General features: G+C 43.8%; 1 protein-coding gene across 3 annotated transcripts in view; it reads left to right on the top strand.

Annotated features, from left to right (window-relative positions):
* Positions 1 to 25,876, top strand: part of IL6ST (interleukin 6 signal transducer) — a 171,581-nt gene that overhangs the window by 110,028 nt on the left and 35,677 nt on the right. For all 3 annotated transcript variants that reach the window (XM_033931128.1, XM_033931119.1, XM_033931109.1), the window contains exons 11-13: positions 814 to 990; positions 10,473 to 10,574; positions 21,529 to 21,675. In XM_033931128.1, the coding sequence (XP_033787019.1) occupies positions 814 to 990; positions 10,473 to 10,574; positions 21,529 to 21,675 (426 nt within the window). The remainder of the gene's footprint in view (positions 1 to 813; positions 991 to 10,472; positions 10,575 to 21,528; positions 21,676 to 25,876) is intronic.

The following is a 25,876-nucleotide window of genomic DNA, read 5'->3' on the forward strand; positions in this document are numbered from 1 at the left end:
TCAGCGCGGCTGCCGACTCTGCTCCAGAATAAGTACGGCAGCTGCGCTGAGGTGCCATTTAGAGCAGCACAGGAGGTTCCGGTCCTGGCCAGCCGTACACCCTCTTGGAGTATGCACCCGGGGCAGACCGTCCCCCCCTTAGTACGCCACTGCATCAACATACAATCTGTACAAAATATTTAGCGTTCCTAATAGTCTACATAATTGAAGAAGGTAGAGCTTAAACAAGACTGCTGAAAGAGCAGAGCCCTGCAGCACCCACGTCTTAACATCCCTACATTTTGAGACACTACCTCTTACATAGACCTCCTGTTGTCTGTCAGTCAAAAATGACTGAAACCAGTCCTGCAAAGTCAAGAAATACCATCAAAAATCTTTTTCCTTGACCAAAACCACAGCACAACTCATTCAGTGTTGCCACTAACAATGACTCAGTGCTATGATCTTTTTGAAAAACGTACTGATGCGTGTTTAATATATCATTCTGTTATAGATGTTGTATGCAGTAGATCATTTTAAAGCTCATAGATCTATAATAGTAGCAATTGTTACACAAAAAAAAAAACTATTACAGGTTGTGAGGTTGTGATCATTTCTGCTGGAATGATGGGAAGATTTATCCTAAGCTGTATGAGTTCTGGAGAGCATGGAAACCCCTTCTGTAAACAGTTGACTATTCTCCATGATTGGGCTATTTCATTTCTGCTTCTTGATGATCAATATGTCCGTTTGATTTCTGCTTCATTAAGGAAGACAACTATGAACAATAACTGTTTTATAATCCTGTTTACTTTTGTGTTTTTGTTTTTTAAGAACTACCTGGTGTCACGAACATTACAACATTTGTTAAAGATAAACAGCTGTGGGTAGAATGGACTGCTCCCAATGTGTCAGATATAGAACGATATATAATTGAATGGCATACAAAGTCTAACTCTACGACTGAATGGCAACAAGAGTCCAGTAGTTCTCAGTGTACATTCTTGCAAGGTAATTCAAATTTAGGAAAGCATCACTTAAGTTTAAATATTTACGTTTCTTGCAGAAAACATTCCTTTATTCAGATATAAAGTGAGAAGAGATTTTGATATATTTTGGATATTTTTAATTGGCAGTGTATTGTAAGATCTGGTTAAATTACAAGAAGTAGTAAAACTCTCAAAGGACCAGCAATGCTATGTTTTACTATGCAAGAGTTCTACATTTTATTGTCTTCTCAGAATATTGCTCCTTGTAATAGTTGGCATCAGAAAGATGAGTCATTACCTCCCATCCCCCCAAAATAAATAAAAAAAATCTGGTAGCAAATTAAATCAAGCACAACAAAAAAAGTTAAAATGCACAAAATTAAGCTAGTACACTGCCCTGTTGTACAGAAGATTATTCTGTTGTGTCATCCCCTCTCCAGGTCAGCTGAGATAGAGATGCTGTAGAAGCAATATTTCACAGTCTACACCCACCACCCTTGGGAGGAGGGGGTCATAATCTGTGTTTAAGTATTTTCAACATATAGAACAGTATTTTACACACTTAAGTAGATGCTTATATACTTACCCAGTGTACAGGTGCTCAAGAAACATTGCACCTTTTTTATGGAATATACTCAAACATTCACAGGGGAAAGAATGGACAGACTGGGGATTAAATCAACATCTATGGGTTTATTTCTTAAATATATCCATGTGTATTTGCCAGTTCTTATAAAGTTGCTTCCACCTTCCAGTGTTCCCTCTAAGCGGGCGGGTGTTGTGAGCAAACTTTTTTCACTGTGAGCTAAAAATATCGGGCGCCAGCAAGTTATGAGCCAAATAAATATGTTGCTTTCTACCACAGAACTTCCTTACGTTTGTATGGAATCTATCCCCTTTCAACTTTAGAGAGTGCCCTCTCGTTCTCCCTGCCTTAGCTACTAAGTCTATTCCATTCAGTACCTTGAATGTTTCTATCATGTCCCCTCTCAATCTCCTCTGCTCAAGGGAGAAGAGGCCCAGTTTCTCTAATCTTTCACTGTACGGCAACTCCTCCAGCCCCTTAACCATTTTAGTTGCTCTTCTCTGGATCCTTTCGAGTAGTACCGTGTCCTTCTTAAAGTACCAGTGCTGGACGCAGTACTCCAGGTGAGGGCGTACCATGGCCCGGTACAGCAGCATGATAACCTTCTCTGTCTCTTCAGTCCAGCATCTGCCCCTTCCATTCACTGTCTGTCTTTCCCTGCCATCTCTCCTCCTGCCCCCCCCACCCCCCAATTTGGTCTAGCATCCATCATCTTCCTTCTGTTCCCCTCATGGTCTGGCATCTCTATCCTTCCCTCCCCCCTGTGGTTTTTAGCATATCTCTCTTCTCATTTCCTCCACTCAGATCTGATCATTCTCTGCTCTCTCTTCCCTTTTCTTCTCTGGTCTTCCTTCTCTATTTTCTGCCTCCATCTAAATTAAATTCTTTCTTACTATTTAGTCCCGTTTCCCTCTTTTCACTGTGTCTACACACAGCTTGTCACCCCTTTCCCTCACCCCTCCATTATCTTACTATTTTCTTCCCCCTTTATTTATCTCCTCCTTCCATCCAGTATGTGTTCTTTCCCCACTTCCATTCAGCATCTGCTCTCCCTTCTCAACTGACATCCATCTGCCTTCTGCTCTCTCTCCCTTCTTCTCACTTCCATCATCTGTCCCCTTCTCTCTCTCTCTCATCTCCTCCATTCCATCATCTGCCCCTTCTCTCTCTCTCTCCCCCCCCCCAACTTCCATCATCTGCCCCCCTTCCCCTCACCTTTGTGGGTCACTTTCTTTCCCCTGAGGGTGGCTCATGTCACAGGGGAAGCTTTGGCCGAGCAGAACCGCTTGATTGACAGTGGAACTTACTTGATTGATGTCGATGCTGGGGCCCGTTGCCGTTTGAAGGAAAAAAAAAAAGGTGGAAAAAAGGAACCTGTAAAGGCGAGAGGAAGGGAAACCTCCAGGACAGCTGCTTTTTGCCCTCCTTCAGCGGCCCAAGAGTTCAGACCAGCAGCGGCAGCTCTGTATGCTTTTAACTTCGGCACAGAGCTGCCCCTAATCAATAGTTTAGCGCGGTTTCATGAGGCAGCCTCGGGGCCTTTGATAGCCGGCCCGCTTCGATGATGCGATGTGGGCCGGCCTAGCAAAGGCCCCGAGGCTGCCTTATGAAACCGCGCTAAACTATTGATTAGGGGCAGCTCTGTGCCGAAGTTAAAAGCATACACAGCTGCCGCTGCTGGTCTGGAGGTGCGGAGACAAGGCAGGAGGCAAACGCGGTGGAAGGCAGGAGTCCCGGCGAAGGCAGGAGTCCCGGCACAGCGACTGCAACAGGAAGTTGCAAGTCAGCTGACGCCGGCCTTTCGTTGCGGCGGGGACCGAATCCTTCGCGGACCGGCAAGATTTTGTTTGTGGACCGGCGGTTGAAGAACTGTGCTCTACACTGTGTGCGCTGTGACGAGAAACTTGTGCGCTGCGAGGTAATATTTTGTGCGTCAGCGCACCCCAGCGCAGCTTAGCGGGAACACTGCCTGGGACTAGGTGTATCGTAACTGCATGAGCTTTCAGGTAGGCCATCAACTTGTGTTAAGAGTCCTAGCGATGAATTACAGATCTAAAAAGAAATCAGTTTTGTGCTAGTCTGGTAAGGTCCTCCAGCACCATCCCCATGGTTGTTTTCAACATGTCCAGCCATCTGATTGCAGGTCACCCTCTTCACCTGGTTTCTCCAATCTTGCCAAACAGCCAGATAGACCCGCACACAGTGGCGCACCTAGGGTATGTGGCACCCAGGGCCCATCATTTTTTGACACCCCCCCCCCATGTAAACAAATATTTTTTGTAATGACCATTAAACGGAATAAATGGTCAGAATAGAAACAGGCAGTGAAAATTTTCTTTTATTGAACCTCATATATGTAACCATTATTCCTAACATAACATAACATAAATTATGTCTGAATTGTCTTGACATCAGAAGTACATATGGAGTAGTTGCAGGTGATCCTTGGGACAGTTCTGATTGTGTCAGTTCGGTTTTATGTGTTTTTTGAATAGAAGGGTTTTTATTTCTTTTTTGAAGGTTTTGTAGTCTGTGGTCGAGGTCAATAGGTTGTAGAGTTGGGAGTCAAGTGTTGCAGCTCGAATGGCTAGGAGGCTGTCGAACAGTTTTTTTCTTTTGATGTTTTTGGTTGGAGGGTGTGTGAATGGTGCGTGAGTTCTCCTATGTCTGGTGAGGTGGATTGAATTATTTAGCTGAAGAAATTAGTTACCCCCACCCCCCCCCCCAATTCCACACACATTAATTTTCTTCCATTTTTGTTCCCATTATAAAAAACACTGAAAAGTTCCCAGAAAAAAAATACATTATAATAAGTGAAAACAAAGGCCCCCTACAGATGAGAACATAACATAAGAATAGCCTAACTGGGTCAGACCAATGGTCCATCATGCCCAGTAGCCCATTCTCATGGTAGCCAATCCAGGTCATTAATACCTGGTCAAAACCCAAAGAGTAGCAACATTCCATGCTACTGATCCAGGGCAAGCAGACACATCCCCCATGTCTTAATAACAGACTATGGATTTTTCCTCCAGGAATTTGTCCAAATCTTTCTTAAAATCAGCTACACTATCTGCTTTTACCATAACTTCTGGCCACTTCATTTTTAAGTTTAGATCTTTCCTTCCAAACAGAGACCTTGCTAGATGTCAAATATAGCACAAGGTAACTTCACACGGACTTAGCTGTACAGGAAATGTGAATCTCCTCATACACCTACCATATAGTGCAAAAATGTGCAAAAGTCTGTTTTTTTCTTTCGATCACTACATAGCCTAATGCCACACAAGCAGCGCTGTTACAAACATATTCTGAAGGTCAATGCTAAGGTTAACAAAGTTTCCTTCCTTTGACCACAAGGAGATACTGACAAACCACTGGAAGAGATCCCAAAACAACTACCCAGGCACAACATCCAAAGACCCACTCAGTGTGTGAACCAGTTGAGTGGAGTGGACTAACTGGGGGGTGGAAATGGGCCCGGAGTTTGCTCAGCAGAATTTCCCAGACCACCTCTTGCTCTCAACACATTGACACGCTGCCACCACCACCACCATTAGGAACACCTCATCGGGTAGGCCAGCAATGCTTATAAACTTTATAAAACACATTATTATATTTTCTTATAAAGCACTTATTTTAACTGAACTCTCCGACATCCTAAGCCTTGCCATTCACAAAAATAGAAGGAAGAAAAGTTCCCATTTCCTGCTGTCTCATGTCCCCGGCCTATACAATATTTTTCTTCTGCAGAACCTTCAAAAGTCGTTTTACTTGCATTATAAAGTACTGAGGATGCCATCTCTCCCCAATCCCAGGACCTAAAGTCTAAGATAGTAACGCAAACTAGTGCTGACCGATTCAAGAAAAAAAAAAAAAAATTCGATTTGATTCAGCCTATTGAATTGGTTTTTCGATTCAACTTTCCTGCCCAATTGGGTGTTTGTTTTTTTTCAAACATCCTGGTGGGTTTATTTTATAGCTTTTTCACCCCCGTTTGGCTTTTCCTAACCACATTGACGCTGTGGTGTAAATAAAATAAAGAAATAAAAATGACTTTTCCTCTCTCTGTTAAATCCTAGCTCACGTTTGCGGTCTAACACCTGCTCTGGCAGGATACACATTTCAAATCTGACATATTGTAATCACAAAACAGAAAATAAAAATAGTTTTTCTACCTTTTGTTGTCTGGTTATTTTTCAAATCTTGTTGGTCCAAGGCTCTGGTTGTCTTTTGATAACTTGCTTGCCAGGGTCTCCTTCTTCCTTCTTTCTGCATGCTAACCATCCATCTGCCATCTCTGACCTCCCCGTTTCCCTTCCCTCCCCAGGAGGTCTGGCATCTTTCCTTTTTTCATCTCCCTCCACAGATCCATCTTTTCTTAACTACCCTTTCATCCAGCATCTCTCCCTCCTTCCCCATCACCCCAGGGTTCACCATCTCTCCCTTTCTTTTCCCAACTACCCTCCTATCCAGTATCTCTATCCCCCCCTCCACACCATCCCTTGTGTCCAACTTCTCTCCCTTTCTGTTCCTTTCCTCCCTAAAAACCATGGTCCATCATCTCTCTCCCTCTTTATTTTCAGACCCATTATTTCTTCCCAACCAAAGTCTAGCATATGCACGTCTCTTTGAACCCCCCATTCCCTCCGTGTACTTCTACACCAGGGCCCCCGCTCCCTGAAGGCCTGTCCCCCTCTTAAAGGTCTGCTTTCCACCCCTGAAGGACTGTCCCCTCCTGAAGGCCTGCACCCCCCTTGAAGGCCTGCCTGCCTGTCCCCCCCCTTGAAGGCCTGCCTGCCTGCTTGTCCCCCCTGCCTGCCTGCCTGTCGTCCCCTCCCTGAAGGCTTGCCTGCCTGTCCCCCTGGTCTGCCTGCCTCCCCCCCCCTCTTGAAGGCCTGCCTGATCCCCTTGAAGGCCTATCGCCCCCCCCTTGAAGGCCTGCACACCCCCATGAAGGCCTGTCCCCCCCTTGAAGGCCTTCCTGCCTGTCCCCCCTTTGGAGGCCTGCCTGTCCCCCCCCCCTTGAAGGCCTGTCTCTCCCTTGAAAGCCTGCCTGCCTGCCTATCCCCCCTTGAAGGCCTGTCCCCCCTTTGAAGGCCTGCTTGCCTGTCCCCCCCTTGAAGACCTGCCTGCCCCCCCTTGAAGGCCTGCCTGCTTGCCTGTCCCCCCCCTTGAAGGCCTGCCTGCCTGTCCCCCCCTTGAAGGCCTGCCTGCCCGCCCCACCCTGAAGGCCTGATGCCCCAACCCACCCAGAAGGACCGCTCGCGCCCCTGGCCTCCCCGCACCACTTACGGTAAAGAAGCAGCCCGCAGCGGGATCGCGATGCCAGTGATCCCTACGCTGCTTCAGAACTGCTTCCTCCGCCGTGGTCCCGCCCCTCCTCTGACATCAGAGGAGGGGCAGGACCGCGGCGGAGGAAGCAGCGCCGAAGCAGCGCAGGGATCGCTGGCATCGCGATCCCGCTGCACGCTGCTTCTCCACTGCAAACGGTGCGGGGGGAAAATCCGTACGTCGGGGGGCAACTGGACGCCAAGACCGGGAGCACCCCCTCAGTGCTTGCACCTGGGGTGGTCCCGTCCCCCCCTTGGTACGCCACTGCCCGCACAAATAATAGATATCTTTGATAATTATAAGTTATCTGGTCAGACAATGAATATTGTCTTAACTGGCTTTGTTTCTTGTGACCAACCAACCCCCCTCCCCCCCCCAAACACACAATTCAATGCCAGTCAATGGATACTACCTGGCATTGAAGTTATGGGTTCACTGCCAACTGCAGGAGATAGCCAGGCTGTTTCCCACAGTCTGAATTTTGTCAGCAATAGATCAGATGTGTTCGCACCTAAATGTCAGTTATGCTTGTAACTTACAATATTTTATGTTTCATGCATAAGTAGAAGTCCTGTCCAGGCTCTGCCCATATGAATGTCCCTCATGGCCAATTTAAGTGCAAATTTAAGCGTATATTTACAGAATAGCATTTAGGTGGAATTTTGGCATTTTAATGCATATGAGGTTTCAGGTTTATTTAAAATTTGATATAACGCCTTATCAAAATTCAAAGCGGTTTTACATAATGTATAAAAACAGGGTATAATAAAAACGTACATTAAAAACAAATAGCAAAACAATGCTTCAAACGATCAGACACACTGACGAACATTGACTTACCGATACAGGATGGAAATGGGCAGAAATGCAATATATATAAAAAGAAAGAGAGGGGAAGAGGGAAAAAAAACAAAAGGAAGGGGAACAAAACATAAATAGTCTAGAATAATGTAAAATAAGCTAAAATGATTGTAAAATGGCAAGGAACAGATTTCCAATGCTGTCCTTAGGAGAACTATTATACATCATATGCGTCTTTAAAAAGAAAAGCCTTCAAGTTACTTTTAAATTTGTCAAGGAATGTAATTTCTCTTATATAATTTGGTGCTGAATTCTAGATGGTAGGGACCGTAACGGAAAAGATGCTAGTGCGCATAGTGTTAATGTATCTTAAAGAGGGAATGGATAACAAGTTTTGATTAGATGGCCGCAGTGTACGATGGTGGGTATGGGGGATTAATAGCCTGTTAATAAAATCAGGTTGGCTGGAAATTTTAGTCTTAAAGTCAGCAACATTATTTTGTAGGTGATTCGATGATCTATAGCAGTGGTTCCCAAACCCTGTCCTGGGGGACCCCCAGCCAGTGGAGTTTTCAAGATATCCCTAATGAATATGCATGAGAGAGATTTGCATATAATGGAAGTGACAGGTATGCAAATCTCTCTCATGCATATTCATTAGGGATATCTTGAAAACCCAACTGGCTGGGGGTCCCGCAAGACAGGGTTTGGGAACCACTGATCTAGCTTTGATCAAGAGAGGTGTAACATTATCATATTTACGTGCTTTTGAAATAATTTTTATGGCAGTATTTTGAATGATTTGAAGATGTTTTATTTCTTTCTTAGTGATTCCTTTGTATAGTGAATTGCTATAATCCAAGCATGAAATGACGAGTGAATGAATAAGGATATTTAATGATGATTGATCTAATAGAAATATTTATGAGTATGATGGGCACATAAATGGCAGTATCTATGTTATAGAATTTACCCGGTCTGTCTTATTGTACCTCATTAACATTGGCTACCTGTTGATACACAAGTTGAATTTAAGGTTCTTTGCATGATGTTTAAGGTTCTTCAGTATAATTGCCCTTCAAGCGTCCACTCTCTATTGCAGTGGCATTTTCCCTCCCGTGAGCTTCGGTCTTCAGACAGTTTGAAACTAGAAATTCCATCACTAGCCGCCATAAGGCTTACAGGGAACCGTAAATCTGTGTTTTCTGTGCAGGGCCTTTCATTTTGGAATGCTTTTCCTTTGGGGTTGTGCCAATCGAACATGCTTTGTCAGTTTAGAAAGGGGGTGAAAACTTTTATTTGAGCGTTTTTTTGGGTGCTAGACATGTGACTATGTGAGTTAGCGTCAAGTTTCAAGTTTATTAGGATTTTATATACCGCCTATCAAGGTTATCAAGCTTTCTGCTGTTTTGTAATTTTGTACTGTTTTATGAATTTGTATGTTTTTATTGTATCCCACGTAGATTTGTGGATAGGCGGGTTATAAATAATTGTAAATAAAATTTAATGTAATTGTCCTTATAGATATAATTTTACTTTGGTTCTTTTCTGTTTTCTGGGTCTGGCATTTTCTGTTTCCATTGACAGTTCTTCTTACATTTATTTTCATTCTTGACATGTGGTGTCTCTCTGGGGTTGGTGTTGTCCTCTTTTTTATGTTTAATATTTTTCTTAATCCGTTGGCAGCTCTAATAAGTGATTTTTGGAATCGGTACCTATTTTCTTGTAAATGACATTTTTGTTGGTGACTTATACCTCTGGCTCTGCTCCTGATCTGCCTTCTCTCCAACGCGGTCTTTCTGCTGTGGTTGGTTTGGCTTTAGATTCAGCAGTTGGTTTTGAATATAGCAAAGACCTATTGGATAACTGGCCACATTCCTTGCCAAATGAGTACAATAGTGCCTATTTTGTTTGGTCAACATGTGGAGGTTGTAGACTCTCTTAAATGGGGGGTGGTAGTTGATATTAGGCTGTTTGTGGAGAAAATCTCCCAGGTGGTCCAGAAAGGTTTCTTTGTGCTTTGGAGGCTTAGGGCAATTGGATATATTTTGATTCTTCTGTTTTGCACTCTGCATTGTTGGTGTTGCAGATTGACTACTATTAACTACTTTTAATTATTTCTATAGCGCCTATCTAGAGTCTACCTCTAGCAATTATAGCAGTCTATTTTGCAGGACTTGATATAGTGATTGTGTTAGCCCTCTGCTGGCACAATGTCTTTGGTTACCAATATGGAATCACATAAGGTTTAAAGTGTTCCTTTTAGCACATAGGCACTTTATATGCATGATCAGCTATATTTGGCTTCTCTTGTTCCCTATGGTTCAGATGAGAAAGATCCTGAGGTCTTCCTCAGCTCATGGTTAGCAGCTGCCTTCTTTTGCAGAGAGCCCTGTTTAACTTCTATTGTGGTACTTTGTGGTTTGGTGCTGCATCTCTAGAATGAGTTGCCTGTGTTTCTCCTAGGATGAGCCATCATTGAGAAGATTTACGAAATTGTGGCTGGCTAGCCTATATGCAAGTCTATGAATGTTCTTACCTTATTTTATGATGGGGCTTCATTTCTCTTTATTTTTATTGTAAAAGGCTGTAATTTTTGCTTGGAGCAGCAGTAAATCAAATGCTAATAAATGATGATAAAATGCTTTATAAAATTACTCCTATAGTTGATATGTATTGGCTTCCAAGCATCTGGAATATGAACATTATAAAATCTCCTATATATGGAGTCAGGATGATTGTACATTAGCAAAACTATAACTTTTTCTGTTTTGTTGCACTAGGAAATATAATACCTATGAAGCGTTACATGATTTCTATTTACCCGTTGTATAAGGATGGACATGGACGTGGACAATCTATAGAAGCATATCTCAAACAAGGAAGTAAGTATCTATTTGTTTCAAGTTTATTTAAAATTTGATATACTGCTTAAAATAAAATTGTCTAAGCTTAAAACCCTATTTTTAATATGGGATCTACATGGAAAATGGGATGTCCAGGTAAGGAAGTTAAATAGCTTTTGTCAAACCTAATTTGCATATTTTTGACAGATGGCCACATCCATTTCTGGTTCTGTCAGCCAGTCAGAAATTAGGATCTGCCCAAGCTTTCCCATTCTCTGCTCCTCCACCTTTATCACCAGATATGACATGGCCCTGCCCCACTGTAGCCCTAACCCATTTGCATCCCTCCTCTAACCCTGCCTTATTTACATAGCCAATTCCTACCACTTTTGCATAACCATATCCCAAACCCCAATCTTTGGTGACACCAGAGGAAATGATGTCATAACTCCACCCAGACTACGATCACTTTTTCATGATGGTGGCACACACTAAAGGTCGCTATCACTTCCTGTTTCACAGTACCACCATCTTGGATGGGTCATGTGACAAGAAATGACTTTGATTGCCTAGCACTGCCCCTCCTGACAAGCATGCATAGTTTGGATTTTTTTTTTTTACAACACTTAAAATGAATCATGCTGAAGCACTGTTGAAGACAGCATGCAGAGAATGTGATCATTTTGCTGCTTTAATTTTACAAAAGACATGGGAGTTTTGTCTAAAAAAAAAATAATAAAGTTGAATTTTATTTTTTCTGAAAGGAAAGTGTTGCCCTGAGCATTTTTACTTTAAAAAAAAAAAAAGCAAGGCTAAAAAAATAAGTTGTGAAGGACGAGCAAACTGCACATGCTCGTCAGATTGTGGTGAATACTGTGAAACAGGAAATGACTTAGAGACCTCCAGTGTGCACTGCCATCTTGAAAAGGTACCATGGCCTAGGTGGAGTTATGATGTCACATAAGAAGCAGGAAAAAACTACCTATGACAATGAATCCAAGTAAACAAATAGTAGGGGGATAGAGATGTGTCCACAGGGATATTTTATTGAAAATTTATCAGTTTGACTCAACATGGCCAGTTGTTTCGATGTTCAAAATACTCCTTCCTCAGGAGTCTGAAAAACAAAGAAATTTAAACTTCTAAAACATAACCATAAAAACATATTGTTACACAAATACACAATTTAAATATATGACTGGATAAAAACATGTAAAACACATAGAGAATTTATATTAAAAGAACTCATATCAAACTCATATTTAAAGAAACTCAAATTTAAAAAAATTATATTGGAAAACTCATATAAAAGGACTTATAGGTTTCCAGGTTGAAATTAATATTTCAGCGACCATCTTGTGGTTTTCTTTAGGGTATACTGTGAGGTCTGGAGTGTCTCTTTGTAAATAGTGGGTCCACAGAACAGGGCAGTCTGTTGATCACCAATTTGAATTTTGATGGGAAAGTCAGTTGGTCTCTTCCCCCTTCCCCCCCCCCTTAGAATGGAAAAGTCTCTGGTGAGTTTAAGACAGTGGTCTCAAACTCAAACCCTTTGCAAAGCCACATTTTGAATTTGTAGGTACTTGGAGGTCCACAGAAAAAATAGTTAATGTCTTATTAAAGAAATGACCATTTTGGTAAAACTCTTTATAGTTTATATATCTTTCCTTTTAGCTAAGTCTTAATAATAATATTGTAATTTATAGCTAAAGAGACAAATGATCAAGAAACTGTTTTATTTTACTTTTGTGATGATAAACATACCGAGGGCCTCAAAATAGTACCTGGCGGGCTGCATGTGGTTCCCGGGCCGCATGTTTAAGACCACTGGTTTAAGATGTTCTCCCCATGAAGCTGGGTTACATGTTCTTTCAGAGTTTCTGCAGCTGGCATTGTGCTTGTTGCAGTTTTCCAGAGCTTTCTGCATCTTGTTAGGTAGAAACCGATATTTCAGCCACCATGCTGTGGCTTTCTTCAGGGTATGATGTGGCTGAAACATCGGTTTGTACCCTACAAAATGCAGCGAGACCTGGAAACCTGCAACAAGCACAATGGAAGCTGCGTAAACCCTGAGAGAACGGTGACCCGTCAAATGCGCGCAGGACATTGGCGCGCCGACAATCCCACCCTGACATTTCCGTACAGGACAAATGCGTGCTGCCCTGTTGCCTTCCCATTTGCACTCTAAGGGAGGGTTTGGGGGGACCCCCCATACCCTCGCGCTGTCGTTCCTCACGCAAACTTGAAGTTTTCCCTTTTCCGCTCTGAGGGAGAGCGTGGGGGACCCCACACACACACACACTACAATCAGGGGGATGCCGACGTGCAACATTGCTGCAAAAAAACCCTCCCCCATGCACTTACAGGTTCTCCCCGAAGGGAAGGCAATAGGGCTGCACACATTTGTTCTGTGCCCAAATGTCGGGGTGGGATTGTTGGCGCACCAATATCCTGCACGCTTCTGATGGCGTACAATGTTTATTGCCAGTGTATATGTGAACAGCAAGTGAACTTAGCTGCTGAAAAGACATCTCAATGTCAAAGTACTGAACATAAAAAAAAGTAGCAACTCCAATTAGCGATAAGGAAAAGTATATAATCATGCTGTCAAATTCTAAGGAAAGACAAGTACATGTAAAAGCCCAGTATACTGTTAAAAAGGGGAAGGAAGACAACCTTACTTGCACTCCAGCTGGTAGTGTTCTCCTGTCGGTGTTTGTAATTAAGTGAATAGACAGTCAAGCTGTCGGGTTCTGGAGAAAAATAAACCATCAACTGATGAGCAAGCAATCATGCTGTAAAAGCTCTGAGAAAATGCCCAGTCAATTGATGACTCAAAAAACAAAACTAAGAGAAAATAGTGACTTAATAGCACTTGGCATGAAGCATGCTCCTGTTGGGTATCTGAAAAAAGTCGTGCAGGCTGAATTGAGAGATTTAAAGGATTAGCTGGGAATTGAAGTACAGTGTTCCCCTGCGAATTCGTACATCGCAGACTCACTAATTCGGGGTATGCTCCGACCACCTCTTCCTATACTAAAGTCAGGCTATATCAATCAGGAGCTGCGTGTCAAAGCAGCTCCTTATTGGTGTAGCCTGACTTTAGTAACAGGAAGAGGCGGTTGGAGCATACCGCGAGTGATTTTCTGCACCCGCCAACGCCCCAGCCTTTTGACAGGCAAAAACCATATTTGCGGTTTTTTGAAATTCGCTGGCATTCTGGAATGGAACCCCCGTGAATTTTGGGGGAGTGCTGTACGCACGCTCACGAAAGTTCAGCAAAAAACATGAACTTTGTGAAGTAAGGACTAAACAAAATATTAAAGAAATAAGGCAATGTTCGCAGTCCATGTCTAATCATTTTAAACCAAAGGGGGTGAGGTTATATAAAAAGGGGGTGGGGGTTTGATGCATGTTAACTTGATGAGGTGGGGCTTGGGCAGGGGCCACAAAGTCATTGATGTCATTAAAGGGGCAAAGTGAGTGGATCCTGTCTTCTAATTGGCTGTTGAGACCGGAAGTGGCCATTTGTCAAAATATGGACATTTGATCTGGTGAAAGCTACGTAATCTTACTACTTAGGGGTATTCACATTTCCTTGGTAGTTTACAAAAGGCTATGATAAATATGATGCCTTATGTAAAATGTGTATTTTGCCAACTATGAACTTATAACATGAAAGTTACTTTTATTTTTAAGTGTCAGCACTTATATGTATAGTAGCCAGATTTCAAAAACTTACACATATAAATGGTACTAATTAACCTGCAAAGCTGCAAAACTTTTTTTTTTTTAATATTGGAGGAAAAATGTTAAAGGATGAATTAAGGAAAATTTCCATCTTAAGGGCGTAACTATCAACATGAGCAATCATTAAGACATATTATTTTAACACTAACTTATGCTATTTTAGCACGTCTTATTTTACTAAAAACTCGGGATTAACAGTAAAATAACATGTCTTAACCATAGCCCGAATTGTTGATGTCCCCTCCCCCATTTGAAAGATCTTGTGATGTAGGAATGCTTCCCATTTTTGCTTTGGGTATGTGGCCACCATATGAACAATATTCATTATCTGCGTTTATGTCTATGGATTTTATAGATATGCAGATATTGAATGCTGTCTATGTTGATTTTATGGAATTTTATGAATGTTTTGATACTGGAAACCGCCTAGATTTTAGGCGGTATATAAATGTAATAAATAAATAAATAAGCTAACTGGGTAAAGTTAGAACAGCATTAAATATAGTTAACTATATTTATGTTCCAGGACTGTGATTTAAAATGTGATTAAATGATTAAAATTTTTGAGCAAGCAGGTGCTATAATAATAATTTGTACCTAGTCTAATTTTCCATCTTATGCAAATAGAACATAAGAAGTTGCCCCCGTTGAGTCAGACCAGAGGTCCATCTTGCTTAGCGGTCCGCTCCCGCAGCGGCCCATCAGGCCTAGTGCCTGAACAGTGGTCCCTGATTAATTTTGTAACTTACCTCTAATCCCATCCCTATAATCTACCTTTACTCTTATCTGTACCCCTCAATCCCTTTGTCTTCCAAGTACCTATCCAAAGCTTCTTTGATCCCATGTAGCGTGCTCCTGTTTATCACATCCTCTGGTAGCACGTTCCATGTATCCACCACCCTCTGTGTGAAAAAGAACTTCCTGGCATTTGTTCTAAACTTCTCCCCTTTCAATTTCTTTGAGTGCCCCCTTGTACTTATTGATCCCCTTAATTTGAAAAATCTGTCCCTGTCTATTTTTTCTATGCCCTTCATGATCTTGAAGGTTTCTATCATGCCTCCTCTAAGTCTCCGCTTTTCCAGGGAGAAAAGCCCTAGCTTTTTCAGTCTGTCAGTGTATGAGAGATCCTCCATGCCCTTTATTAGCTTAGTTGCTCTTCTCTGGACCCTCTCAAATACCTCCATGTCCTTCTTGAGGTACGGCGACCAGAACTGAACACAGTACTCCAGGTGCGGGCGCACCATAGCACGATACAGTGGCAGGATGACTTCCTTTGTCCTGGTCGTGATACCCTTCTTAATGATACCCAACATTCTGTTTGCTTTCCTTGAGGCCGTGGCACACTGTGCCGACGCCTTCAATGTTGTGTCTACCATCACTCCCAGGTCTCTTTCAAGGTTGCTCACCCCTAGCGCTGATCCCCCCATTTTGTAAGTGAACATCGGGTTTTTTTTCCCTATATGCATGACCTTGCATTTCCCTATGAATGAAACTCATTTGCCACTTTTTGGCCCATTTTTCCAGTGTTGTCAGATCTTTTTGGAGATCTTCGCAGTCATCCATGTTATTGACCTTGCGATATAGTTTGGTGTCATCCGCAAATTTAATAACCTCACATTTTGTTCCTGCTTCCAGGTCGTTAATGAATATATTGAATAGGAGCGGTCCCAGCACCGACCCCTGTGGAACTCCGCTCGTGACCCATTGCCAGTCTGAGTAATGTCCCTTTACTCCAACCCTCTGTTTCCTGTCCGCCAGCCAGTTTTTGATCCATCGGTGGACCTCCCCTTGCACCCCATGGTTCCATAGCTTCCTTAGTAGTCTTTCGTGTGGCACCTTGTCGAAGGCTTTTTGGAAGTCAAAGTAAATGATATCTATGGATTCCCCTTTATCCACCTGGCTGGTTACCCCCTCAAAGAAGTATAATAAGTTCGTGAGGCATGACCTGCCCTTGCAGAAGCCATGCTGGCTCGACTTTAGCTGCCCATAGTTGTCGATGTGTTCCCAGATGCTGTCTTTAATCAGTGCTTCCATCATCTTTCCCGGGACCGAGGTCAAGCTCACCCGCCTGTAGTTTCCTGGGTCTCCCCTTGAGCCTTTCTTGAAGATGGGCGTGACATTTGCTATTTTCCAGTCTTCCGGAATCTCTCCAGTTTTTAGGGATAGGTTGCATATTTGTCGAAGTGGCTCAGCTATTTCGTTCCTTAGTTCCTTGAGTACCCTTGGGTGAATGCCATCCGGACCTGGCGATTTGTCGCTCTTTAGCCTGTCTATCTGCCTGAGGACATCCACCTTGCTCACCTCTAGCTGGACCAGATTTTCATCCTGCTCTCTTTTTACGATCTCCTCGGGCTCCGGAATGTTGGTTGTGTCCTCCCTCGTGAAAACTGACGTGAAGAACTTATTTAGCCTGTCAGCTATCTCCTTTTCCTCTTTTACCACTCCCTTTCTGTCCCCATCATCCAAGGGTCCCACTTCCTCCCTTGCTGATTGCTTCCCCTTAACTTACCTGAAGAATGATTTGAAGTTTGTTGCTTCCCCTGCCAGTCTCTCTTCATATTCTTTTTTTGCTTTTCTAACCACTCGATGACACTCCTTTTGGTGTTTTTTGTGTTCCTTTTGGTTCTCCTCTGTTTTGTCCTTTTTCCATTTTTTGAATGATGCTTTCTTGTCACTTATCGCCTTTTTCACTGCATTTGTTATCCACACTGGGTTTTTTGTTCTATTTTTTTTGCACCCTTTCCTGTACTTGGGGATGCACAGGTTCTGTGCTTCGTGCACTGTGCCCTTGAGTATGGTCCAGGCATTTTCTACGGACTCCATCTTCCTTGCGCTGTCGTTGAGTTTCTTTCCCACCATTTTCCTCATGGCATCATAATTCCCTTTTTTGAAGTTAAGTGCAGTCGTTGTAGTTCTTTTCACCTTTGATGATCCAATTTCTAGCCTGTACTGGATTGTGTTGTGATTGCTGTTTCCTAGTGGGGCTAGTACCGCCACCTCCTTAGCAGGTCCCCCTAGTCCGTTGAAGATTAGGTCAAGAGTGGCATCACCCCGTGTTGGTTCCGTGACCAGCTGTTCCATGAAACAATCCCTCGTGACCTCCAGGAATTTGGTCTCCCTCATGCAGTTTGAGTGCCCAATACTCCAGTTTATTCCCGGGTAGTTGAAGTCTCCCATCACCACCACACTTCCGCTTTTGCATACCTGCCTCAGTTCAGCCTCCAGATCCTGGTCGATTTCTTCCGTTTGTCCAGGTGGGCGATAGAACAGACCCAATTTTATGTCTGCTCCAGTTCCTCCTGGTAGCTTAACCCATAGTGATTCCAAGTCATCCGCCCTTACTGTTGTTTCCATTCTGGTTGAAGGTATGGAATCTTTTATATATAGCGCTATTCCTCAACCCTTGTGGTTTACTTTCAGAGTTCCCAAAGAAACTCTGGAGAGGTCCAACAATCAGTGCTCTTTATTGATTCGTAGGGGTGTTTCTTCTGTTTTCACATTTTTACTTTCAGAGCTGTCTTAGAATATCTAAATTATAAATTTCAGTCCATTCATAGGAGCCAGCTCTGTGAGGTGCTGAGCAGCCCCAATATTGAGCAAGCTCGTTCGCTGTGTCCAGGGAAAGGTGTTTTTATATTTATTAACTGCCCTTACAGTTTGATTAATGGTGCAACAATAGCAAAATGACTAATTACAGTAAAACCTTGGTTGGCGAGCATAATTCGTTTTGGAAACATGCTTGTATTCCAAAGCACTCATATATCAAAGCGAATTTCCCCATAAGAAATAATGGAAACTGACGATTCGTTCCACAACCCAGACTTTAATAGAAAATACTGTACTGTAGTACGTACTTGTATTGCAAGACCTCGCTTGTTTAGATCAATCACTACACTCCCGCAGCATCAGAGAGAGAAGAAATATCAGCTCAGTTGTGACGCGCGTATACAGTGCATACTTGGATTGCAGTTTATGGTGATGCTAAAGACATTCCTTTTCCGCGATGCCTTTCTAACCTAAGTCGTCCTTCTCAGGACGACTTAGTTTTACGTAGTGCTGCCCGATTCAGGAAAAAAATTTTGATTCGATTCAGCCTATTGAATTGGTTTTTCAATTCAATTCGATTTTCCTTCCCAATTGGGTGTTTTTTTCAAATATCCTGGTGGTTTATTTTATAGCCTCTTCACCCCCTTTGCCTTCTCCTAACCACACTGGCGTTGTGGTGTAAACAAAAATTACATTACATTACAGATTTCTATTCCGCTTGTGCCTTGCGGTTCTAAGCGGATTACAAATTAGGAGAGCTGGACAATTTCAGGAATATTACAGTACATAGAATCCGGAATGTATCAAGTTACAATTGTTAGTCTGGAAGTTTCCAGGAGAAATTTAGAGCACATAGTAGATAAATAATATGTTGAAGTGAGTTGTACAGTGTTTAGGTATAGTTATGGTGGGGTGTTCGTGTGTGTATTTTCTAGAGCTATGTTGAGGTTAAGATGATGAAAAGTATTTTTTGAAGAGATGAGTTTTGATTTCTTTTCGGAATTCTTTTATGTCTATTGATTTGATCAGAAGATTGGAAATGGTAGTGTCAATTTTTGCTGCCTGTGTAGCTAAAAGGCTGTCGTATAGTTTCTTGCGTCGTGTACCTTTGAGAGGAGGGTAAGCGAATAGGTTTTGAGTTCTCCTTAATCTGTGTGAGAGATTACAAAAAAGACTTTTAAATTCTAACTCATGTTTGCGGTCTAACACCAGCTCTGGCAGGATAAACATTTCAAATCTGAAAAATTGTAATCACAAAACAGAAAATAAAATTACTTTTCCTACCTTTTGTTGTCTGGTCATTATTCAAATCCTGTTGGTCCCAGGCTCTGGTTGTCTTCTGATAACTTCTTGCCAGGGTCTCCTTTCTTTCTCCGTGCTAACCATCCACCTGCCATCTCTGTCCTCTGGCATCTTTCCTTTTTTTTTATCTCCCTCCACAGATCCACCTTTTCTTAACTACCTTTTCATCCAGCATCTCTCCCTCCTTCCCCACCACCCCAGGGTCCACCATCTCTCCCTTTCTTTTCTCAACTACCCTCCTATCCTAGCCTTCTTTTCTCAACTACCCTCCTATCCCCCCTCCACACCATCCCTTGTGTCCAACTTCTCTCCCTTTCTGTTCCTTCCCTCCCTAAATCCCATTGTCCATCATCTCTCTTCTTCTCCTCTATTTTTAGACCCATTATTTCTTCCCCCCCCAAAGTCTAGCATATGCACATTTTTGAACACCCCTTCCCTCCCTCCCTCCGTGTACTTCTACACCAGGGCCCCCCACCTTGAAGGCCTGCCCCCCGCTTGAAGGCATGTCCCCCCCTTGAAGGATTGTCCCCCCCTTGAAGGATTGTCCCCCCCTTGAAGGCCTGCCCCCCCTTGAAGGCCTGCCTCCCCCCCTTGAAGGCCTCCCCCCCTTGAAGGCCTGCCTCCCCCCCTTGAAGGCCTGCCCCCCCTTGAAGGCTTGTCTCCCCCCTTGAAGGCTTGTCTCCCCCCTTGAAGGCTTGTCTCCCTCCCTTGAAGGCTTGTCTCCCTCCCTTGAAGGCCTGTATCCCACCCCTGAAGGCCTGCCTGCCTCCCCCCTTGAAGGCCTGCCTGCTGTTACCCCTAAAGGCCTGTCCCTCCCGAAGGCCTGCCTGCCTGTCCCCCCTGAAGGCCTGTAGTACCCCCCACACCGAAGGACTGCTCACACACAAACACACACACCCCCGGAAGGCCTGCGAGTTCTCCTGGCCTCCCACTGGTGTCTGGCTTCCCCCCTGACCTTCCCGCACCATTTACCTTTGAAGAGCAGCCTGCACAGAAGATTGCGGTGTTAGCAATGTTTGCAAACAGCTTCGGAGCTGTTTCCTCTGCCGCGGTCCCACCCCCTCCTCTGACGTCAGAGGCAGAATCGCGGTGGAAGAAACAGCTCTGAAGCTGTTTGCAAACATTACTAACACCGCAATCTTCTGTGCAGGCTGCTCTTCAAAGGTAAACCGTGCAGGGAAACCAGTCCCAAGGGGGGGAGGAACCTCTCCCTCTAAAGCAGGTGCGGCAGCGGCCAGCCAACAAGAGCAGCGCTGCCGCTCTTGCTTTAGGAGGAGAGGGGGGAGGGTCAGCCGAATCGGGAAGCTGATGTTTTGGGGGTTTTTTTTTAATATTAAATCGATTCGAATCGATTCACCCGAAGTGAATCGGTGAACTGATGTGAATCGAGCAGCACTATTTTAAGTAACATCTCCATTTTCATTTCCCCAACCTTTTGTTCTTTGCTTTAAGTGTTTATTTTCTTTCTATCAATTGTAGTTCTAATCCCTTCTTCCCTTCTGTTCCTGTTCGTCTGTGTCCTTAAATCGTTTTCTCTCTTGGTTTGTTTTAGACTAAATTATATTTTAATTGGTATATTGTTAAGGCATTTTTCTATACCGCCTAGAAGGTTCGAGTGGGCGGTATAATAAATTTGAAATAAACCTGAAACCTGACCTCACAACGTCTTTGGCTCAGTTTTGATGACGTACCGCGCATATACATGCTTGTATTTCAAGACATCGCTTGTTTATCAAGTTAAAATTTAATAAAACATTTTGCTCGTCTTGTAAAACACTTGCACACCAAGTTACTCGTAATTCAAAGTTTTACTGTATAAGCAAAAATACAGTCAATTAAGTAAACTTGGAGATGGCAAATTGAATCCTAGTAATAGACTAATATGATGCCGTGTCAGAAATGTAAACATGTAACAGCTCTGTAAAGCAAATAGTAATATAATAAATGTAATCGATATTTGAATAATACCAAAATAAGTAGCATGGAAGAGCATATGAGGGGCCGCTGAAGAGTTCTCAGCCCAACCAAGAAGAGAACGATGTGGAGCCATGAAACTTATGAGTTATTCCACACTTTTATTGGCATTTATTTCATTTCATATATCATTGAAACGAAAAGTGTAAGGAAAGTGTGGACTAATTTGTAAGTTTCATGGCTCCACATCATTCTCTTCTTGGTTGAGCTGAGAACTCTTCAGCAGCCCCTCGTACATACAATATAACATAGATACAGTATTTATGTCAGTATAATTTGAGTTATGTTAGACATCTGAGTACATTATATTTGAGATTTTATTAAAGGTTAGTGTTCAGATCATATTCATTATGTCCATTGATTGAAAACCTAACATTGCTCATAGTAATAGTGTGTTGAAACAAACCCATTTGTATCACAGATCCTACAATAGGACCTTCTATTATCACAAAGAAAGTGGGAAAAAATGAAGTTCTTTTGACATGGAACCAGATTCCAGTTGATGACCAAAATGGATTCATCAGAAACTATACAATATTTTATAAACCTAATAATGGGAATGAATCATGTAAGTAAAACTGGACTGTTACTTAAGATGAATTTTCCATGTTTCTTGTTGCCTATTGTATTTTTTCTGCATTTATGTACTGTTATATAAAATATTTTTACTCTATTATCTTCAATCAAAAATAGATTTTCTTTTTTTTTTTTTTTTTTTTTAAGTCTTAGTTTTCTCCTGCTTTTTTGGGCATCTAGATCAGTTGGAACCCAGGCCAGGTATCTGGGACCATGACCCTTCATTTACAGCTACTTGGGATTTTTTTCCTCTTTTTATATTCACTCCCACAGTACATAATTTGGTATCAGTGCCCTTGAGGGATCGAGTGGATGGGGAAATGTTGCATGTGGGTTTAATTAATGCATGTTCTGTTACGGTAAAGGCTGTTGTGATAAGTGAAATGATTGAGGAGTAAGATTTGGATGTCTTAGGAATGACTGAGTCATGGTTGTAAGATACTGATATAAGAACATAAGAATAGCCTTACTGGGTCAGACCAATGGTCCATCAAGCACAGTAGCCTGTTCTCACAGTGGCCAGCGAGACGCTTGTTACCTGATGTTATATTCGCTTTTTGAGAAGTTTTAGTTGATTTTCTTTTTTGTTCGAAGTCTGGTAAGACCTATCAAAGTGGGAATATATTCTAGACATTCACATTGGTGGTGCTCAAGACTCCTGAGGAAGGCCTGTTGGCCGAAACATGTGCATGTCGAGTCATTGAGTCGTTGGATGTATTTTTATGCCATTGGATGAATAAAGATTCCTATATTATCAGATGCATTGGAGGACACTTTCATTAGTGCACATCATTCTGATCTGGACAATTCCACTCATCCTTTGGTACATTTGAGTTTGTGGTTTTGTTTTTTCCCCTGTTTTTGCCTTTGATCACTATCTGTCTCCATCTGTAACCAATCCCATTCATACCCTAACCCGTTCTAAGAAGTTAGCATGGGATTTTGACTGTGCTGACTGGTTTTAGTGTGTTGTAGCTGTTAGCATATGTTAACATCTGCTCTAACTGTTTAGTATACTTTAGTAAACATCTCCCAGAATATATTACAGAATATTTGTTTGAAATGAACAAATTCATTAATCAAATTAAATTTATAGGATTCATAACCCATTTCTGAGAAATATAAAAGTGTACTCTGAACTTTTTTTTTTTTTTTTTAAGAAAGCTTGTATTCACAGCACAGTGAGGGTAATTTTATAGCAGGTTACCTAGGTTAATTACACAGGAAGGTGCTCTTTTATATTTGTTTTTTGAAGATATTACAGGTTTGTTTGAGTTTAAATCTTTATATTATTACATTCTTCCAATAATACCAGACTGGCTTTTCATACTTTAAATTTAACAAAAGATATTCAGGATCCGGCATTCTTAATTTCTTTGGATGCAGAAAAAGCCTTTGACAGAGTCGAATGGTCTTTTATGTATCAAGCATTAGAATGGTTTGGTATAGGGACTGGTTTTATTCAAATGATTCAGACATTGTATAGCTCCCCTGGTGCTAGACTATATATTAATAATAATTTATCGGATAGATTTAGTGTACAGAGGGGGGTTAGACAAGGTTGTCCTTTGTCTCCTTTGCTTTTTGATGTTGTTTTGGAACCCTTGTTGATAGCAAATCAGGCAAAGGAGATACAAGGAATTCCGTTTTCAAGTTGGGAATATAAGCTCTCAGCTTATGCGGATGATATTCTGCTTTATTTGAGGAAACCAGAGACTACTATTCCATGTTTGCTTGAATTGATTGAAAAATTTGGAAAGTTTTCTGGGTACAAGATTAATTGGAGCAAATCAGAAGTGCTACCACTTAATGTACATTGTACCAAAGGATTATTTGACTCATTTACATTTGTTTGGAAAGAAGATGGATTAAAATATTTAGGAATCAATATCAAAAGTACTATTGAGGATACAGTAAAGGAAAATGAAAAACTTTTATTAAAGAAAGTAACGGAAATGTGTGAGCAATGGAATCCTTTATATTTATCTTGGTGGGGGAGAGTTCAAACAATTAAAATGATGATATTGCCTGTGGTTTGTTATCAAATGAGTATGATACCAGTTTTTTTTCAGGGGTCATTTTATAAAAAGTTGAATGGTATTCTTACAAAATTTGTTTGGTTGGGGAAAAGACCTAGAATTGCTTTAGTAAAGTTACAAAAAACAATTGTGGAAGGGGGGGTAAATTTTCCAAATTTTTATAGGTACCATCAATCCTATATTTTAAGACAGGGTATGTATTGGGTCCTTCCAGAGCTCATGGAGAATGTCCCAGACTGGTTGTATTTAGAATGGCAACTCATGTTTCCTATACATTTGGTTCATCTTTTGAGTATACCAATGCCTAATAGATACAAAGGGAATAGAATTTTGATTGATACTTGGAAGACTGAGATATGTTACTAAATTATCACCAATTCCAATTTTTAAATCATTACCGTATTTTCACGCAAATAACACGCACCCGTATAAAACGCGCACACGTGTATAGCGCGCAGAAATCACGATAAGCACAAAAACTTTGGTATAACGCGCTCACGATTATACCGCGCATGCTGCCCGACTCTCCGTTCACCCCTGACTTCCGTGCACTGCCCCGCCTCTCCGTGCGCTGTCCCGACTCTCCGTTCACCCCCCCCTGACTTCCGTCACTGCCCCGACTTTCCGTGCGCTGTCCCGACTCTCCGTTCACCCCCCCCTGACTTCCGTGCACTGCCCTGAATTTCCGTGCGCTGTCCCGACTCTCCGTTCACCCCCCCTGACTTCCGTGCACTGCCCCGCCTCTCCGTGCGCTGTCCCGACTCTCCGTTCACCCCCCCCTGACTTCCGTGCACTGCCCCGCCTCTCTGTGCGCTGTCCCGACTCTCCGTTCACCCCCCCCTGACTTCCGTGCACTGTCCCCCCTTGAAGGTCTGTCCCCATCCTGAAAGCCTGATGCCCCCCCCCCCGACGTCCGATACATCCCTCCCCCCGAAGGACCGCCGACTCCCCAACAATATCGGGCCAGGAGGGAGCCCAAATCCTCCTGGCCACGGCGACCCCCTAACCCCACCCCGCACTACATTACGGGCAGGAGGGATCCCAGGCCCTCCTGCCCTCGACGCAAACCCCCCTCCCCCCAACGACCGCCCCCCCCCAAGAACCTCCGACCGCCCCCCCCAGCCGACCCGCGACCCCCCCTGGCGACCCCCACGACCCCCCCACCCCCCTTCCCCGTACCTTTGGTAGTTGGGCCAGAAGGGAGCCCAAACCCTCCTGGCCACGGCGACCCCCTAACCCCACCCCGCACTACATTACGGGCAGGAGGGATCCCAGGCCCTCCTGCCCTCGACGCAAACCCCCCTCCCCCCAACGACCGCCCCCCCAAGAACCTCCGACCGCCCCCCCAGCCGACCCGCGACCCCCCCTGGCGACCCCCACGACCCCCCCACCCCCCTTCCCCGTACCTTTGGTAGTTGGCCGGACAGACGGGAGCCAAACCCGCCTGTCCGGCAGGCAGCCAACGAAGGAATGAGGCCGGATTGGCCCATCCGTCCTAAAGCTCCGCCTACTGGTGGGGCCTAAGGCGCGTGGGCCAATCAGAATAGGCCCTGGAGCCTTAGGTCCCACCTGGGGGCGCGGCCTGAGGCACATGGTCGGGTTGGGCCCATGTGCCTCAGGCCGCGCCCCCAGGTGGGACCTAAGGCTCCAGGGCCTATTCTGATTGGCCCACGCGCCTTAGGCCCCACCAGTAGGCGGAGCTTTAGGACGGATGGGCCAATCCGGCCTCATTCCTTCGTTGGCTGCCTGCCGGACAGGCGGGTTTGGCTCCCGTCTGTCCGGCCAACTTCCAAAGGTACGGGGAAGGGGGGGGGGGGGGTGGGGGGGTCGTGGGGGTCGGCCGGGGGGGTCGCGGGTCGGCTGGGGGGGCGGTCGGAGGTTCTTGGGGGGGGACGGTCGTTGGGGGTGAGGGGGGTTTGCGTCGAGGGCAGGAGGGCCTGGGATCCCTCCTGCCCGTAATGTAGTGCGGGGTGGGGTTAGGGGGTCGCCGTGGCCAGGAGGGTTTGGGCTCCCTTCTGGCCCGATATTGTCGGGAAGTCGGCGGTCCTTCGGGGTGGGGGTGCGAGTGGTCCTGCCGGGGGGGGGGGGATGTATCGGACGTCGGGGAGTCGGCCGGGCAAGAGGGCTTGGGCTCCCTCTTGCTCCGATCGTGGA

The sequence above is a fragment of the Geotrypetes seraphini genome, chromosome 1 (genome assembly GCF_902459505.1).
Source record: "Geotrypetes seraphini chromosome 1, aGeoSer1.1, whole genome shotgun sequence".
NCBI classification, from domain to species: Eukaryota; Metazoa; Chordata; class Amphibia; order Gymnophiona; family Dermophiidae; genus Geotrypetes; species Geotrypetes seraphini.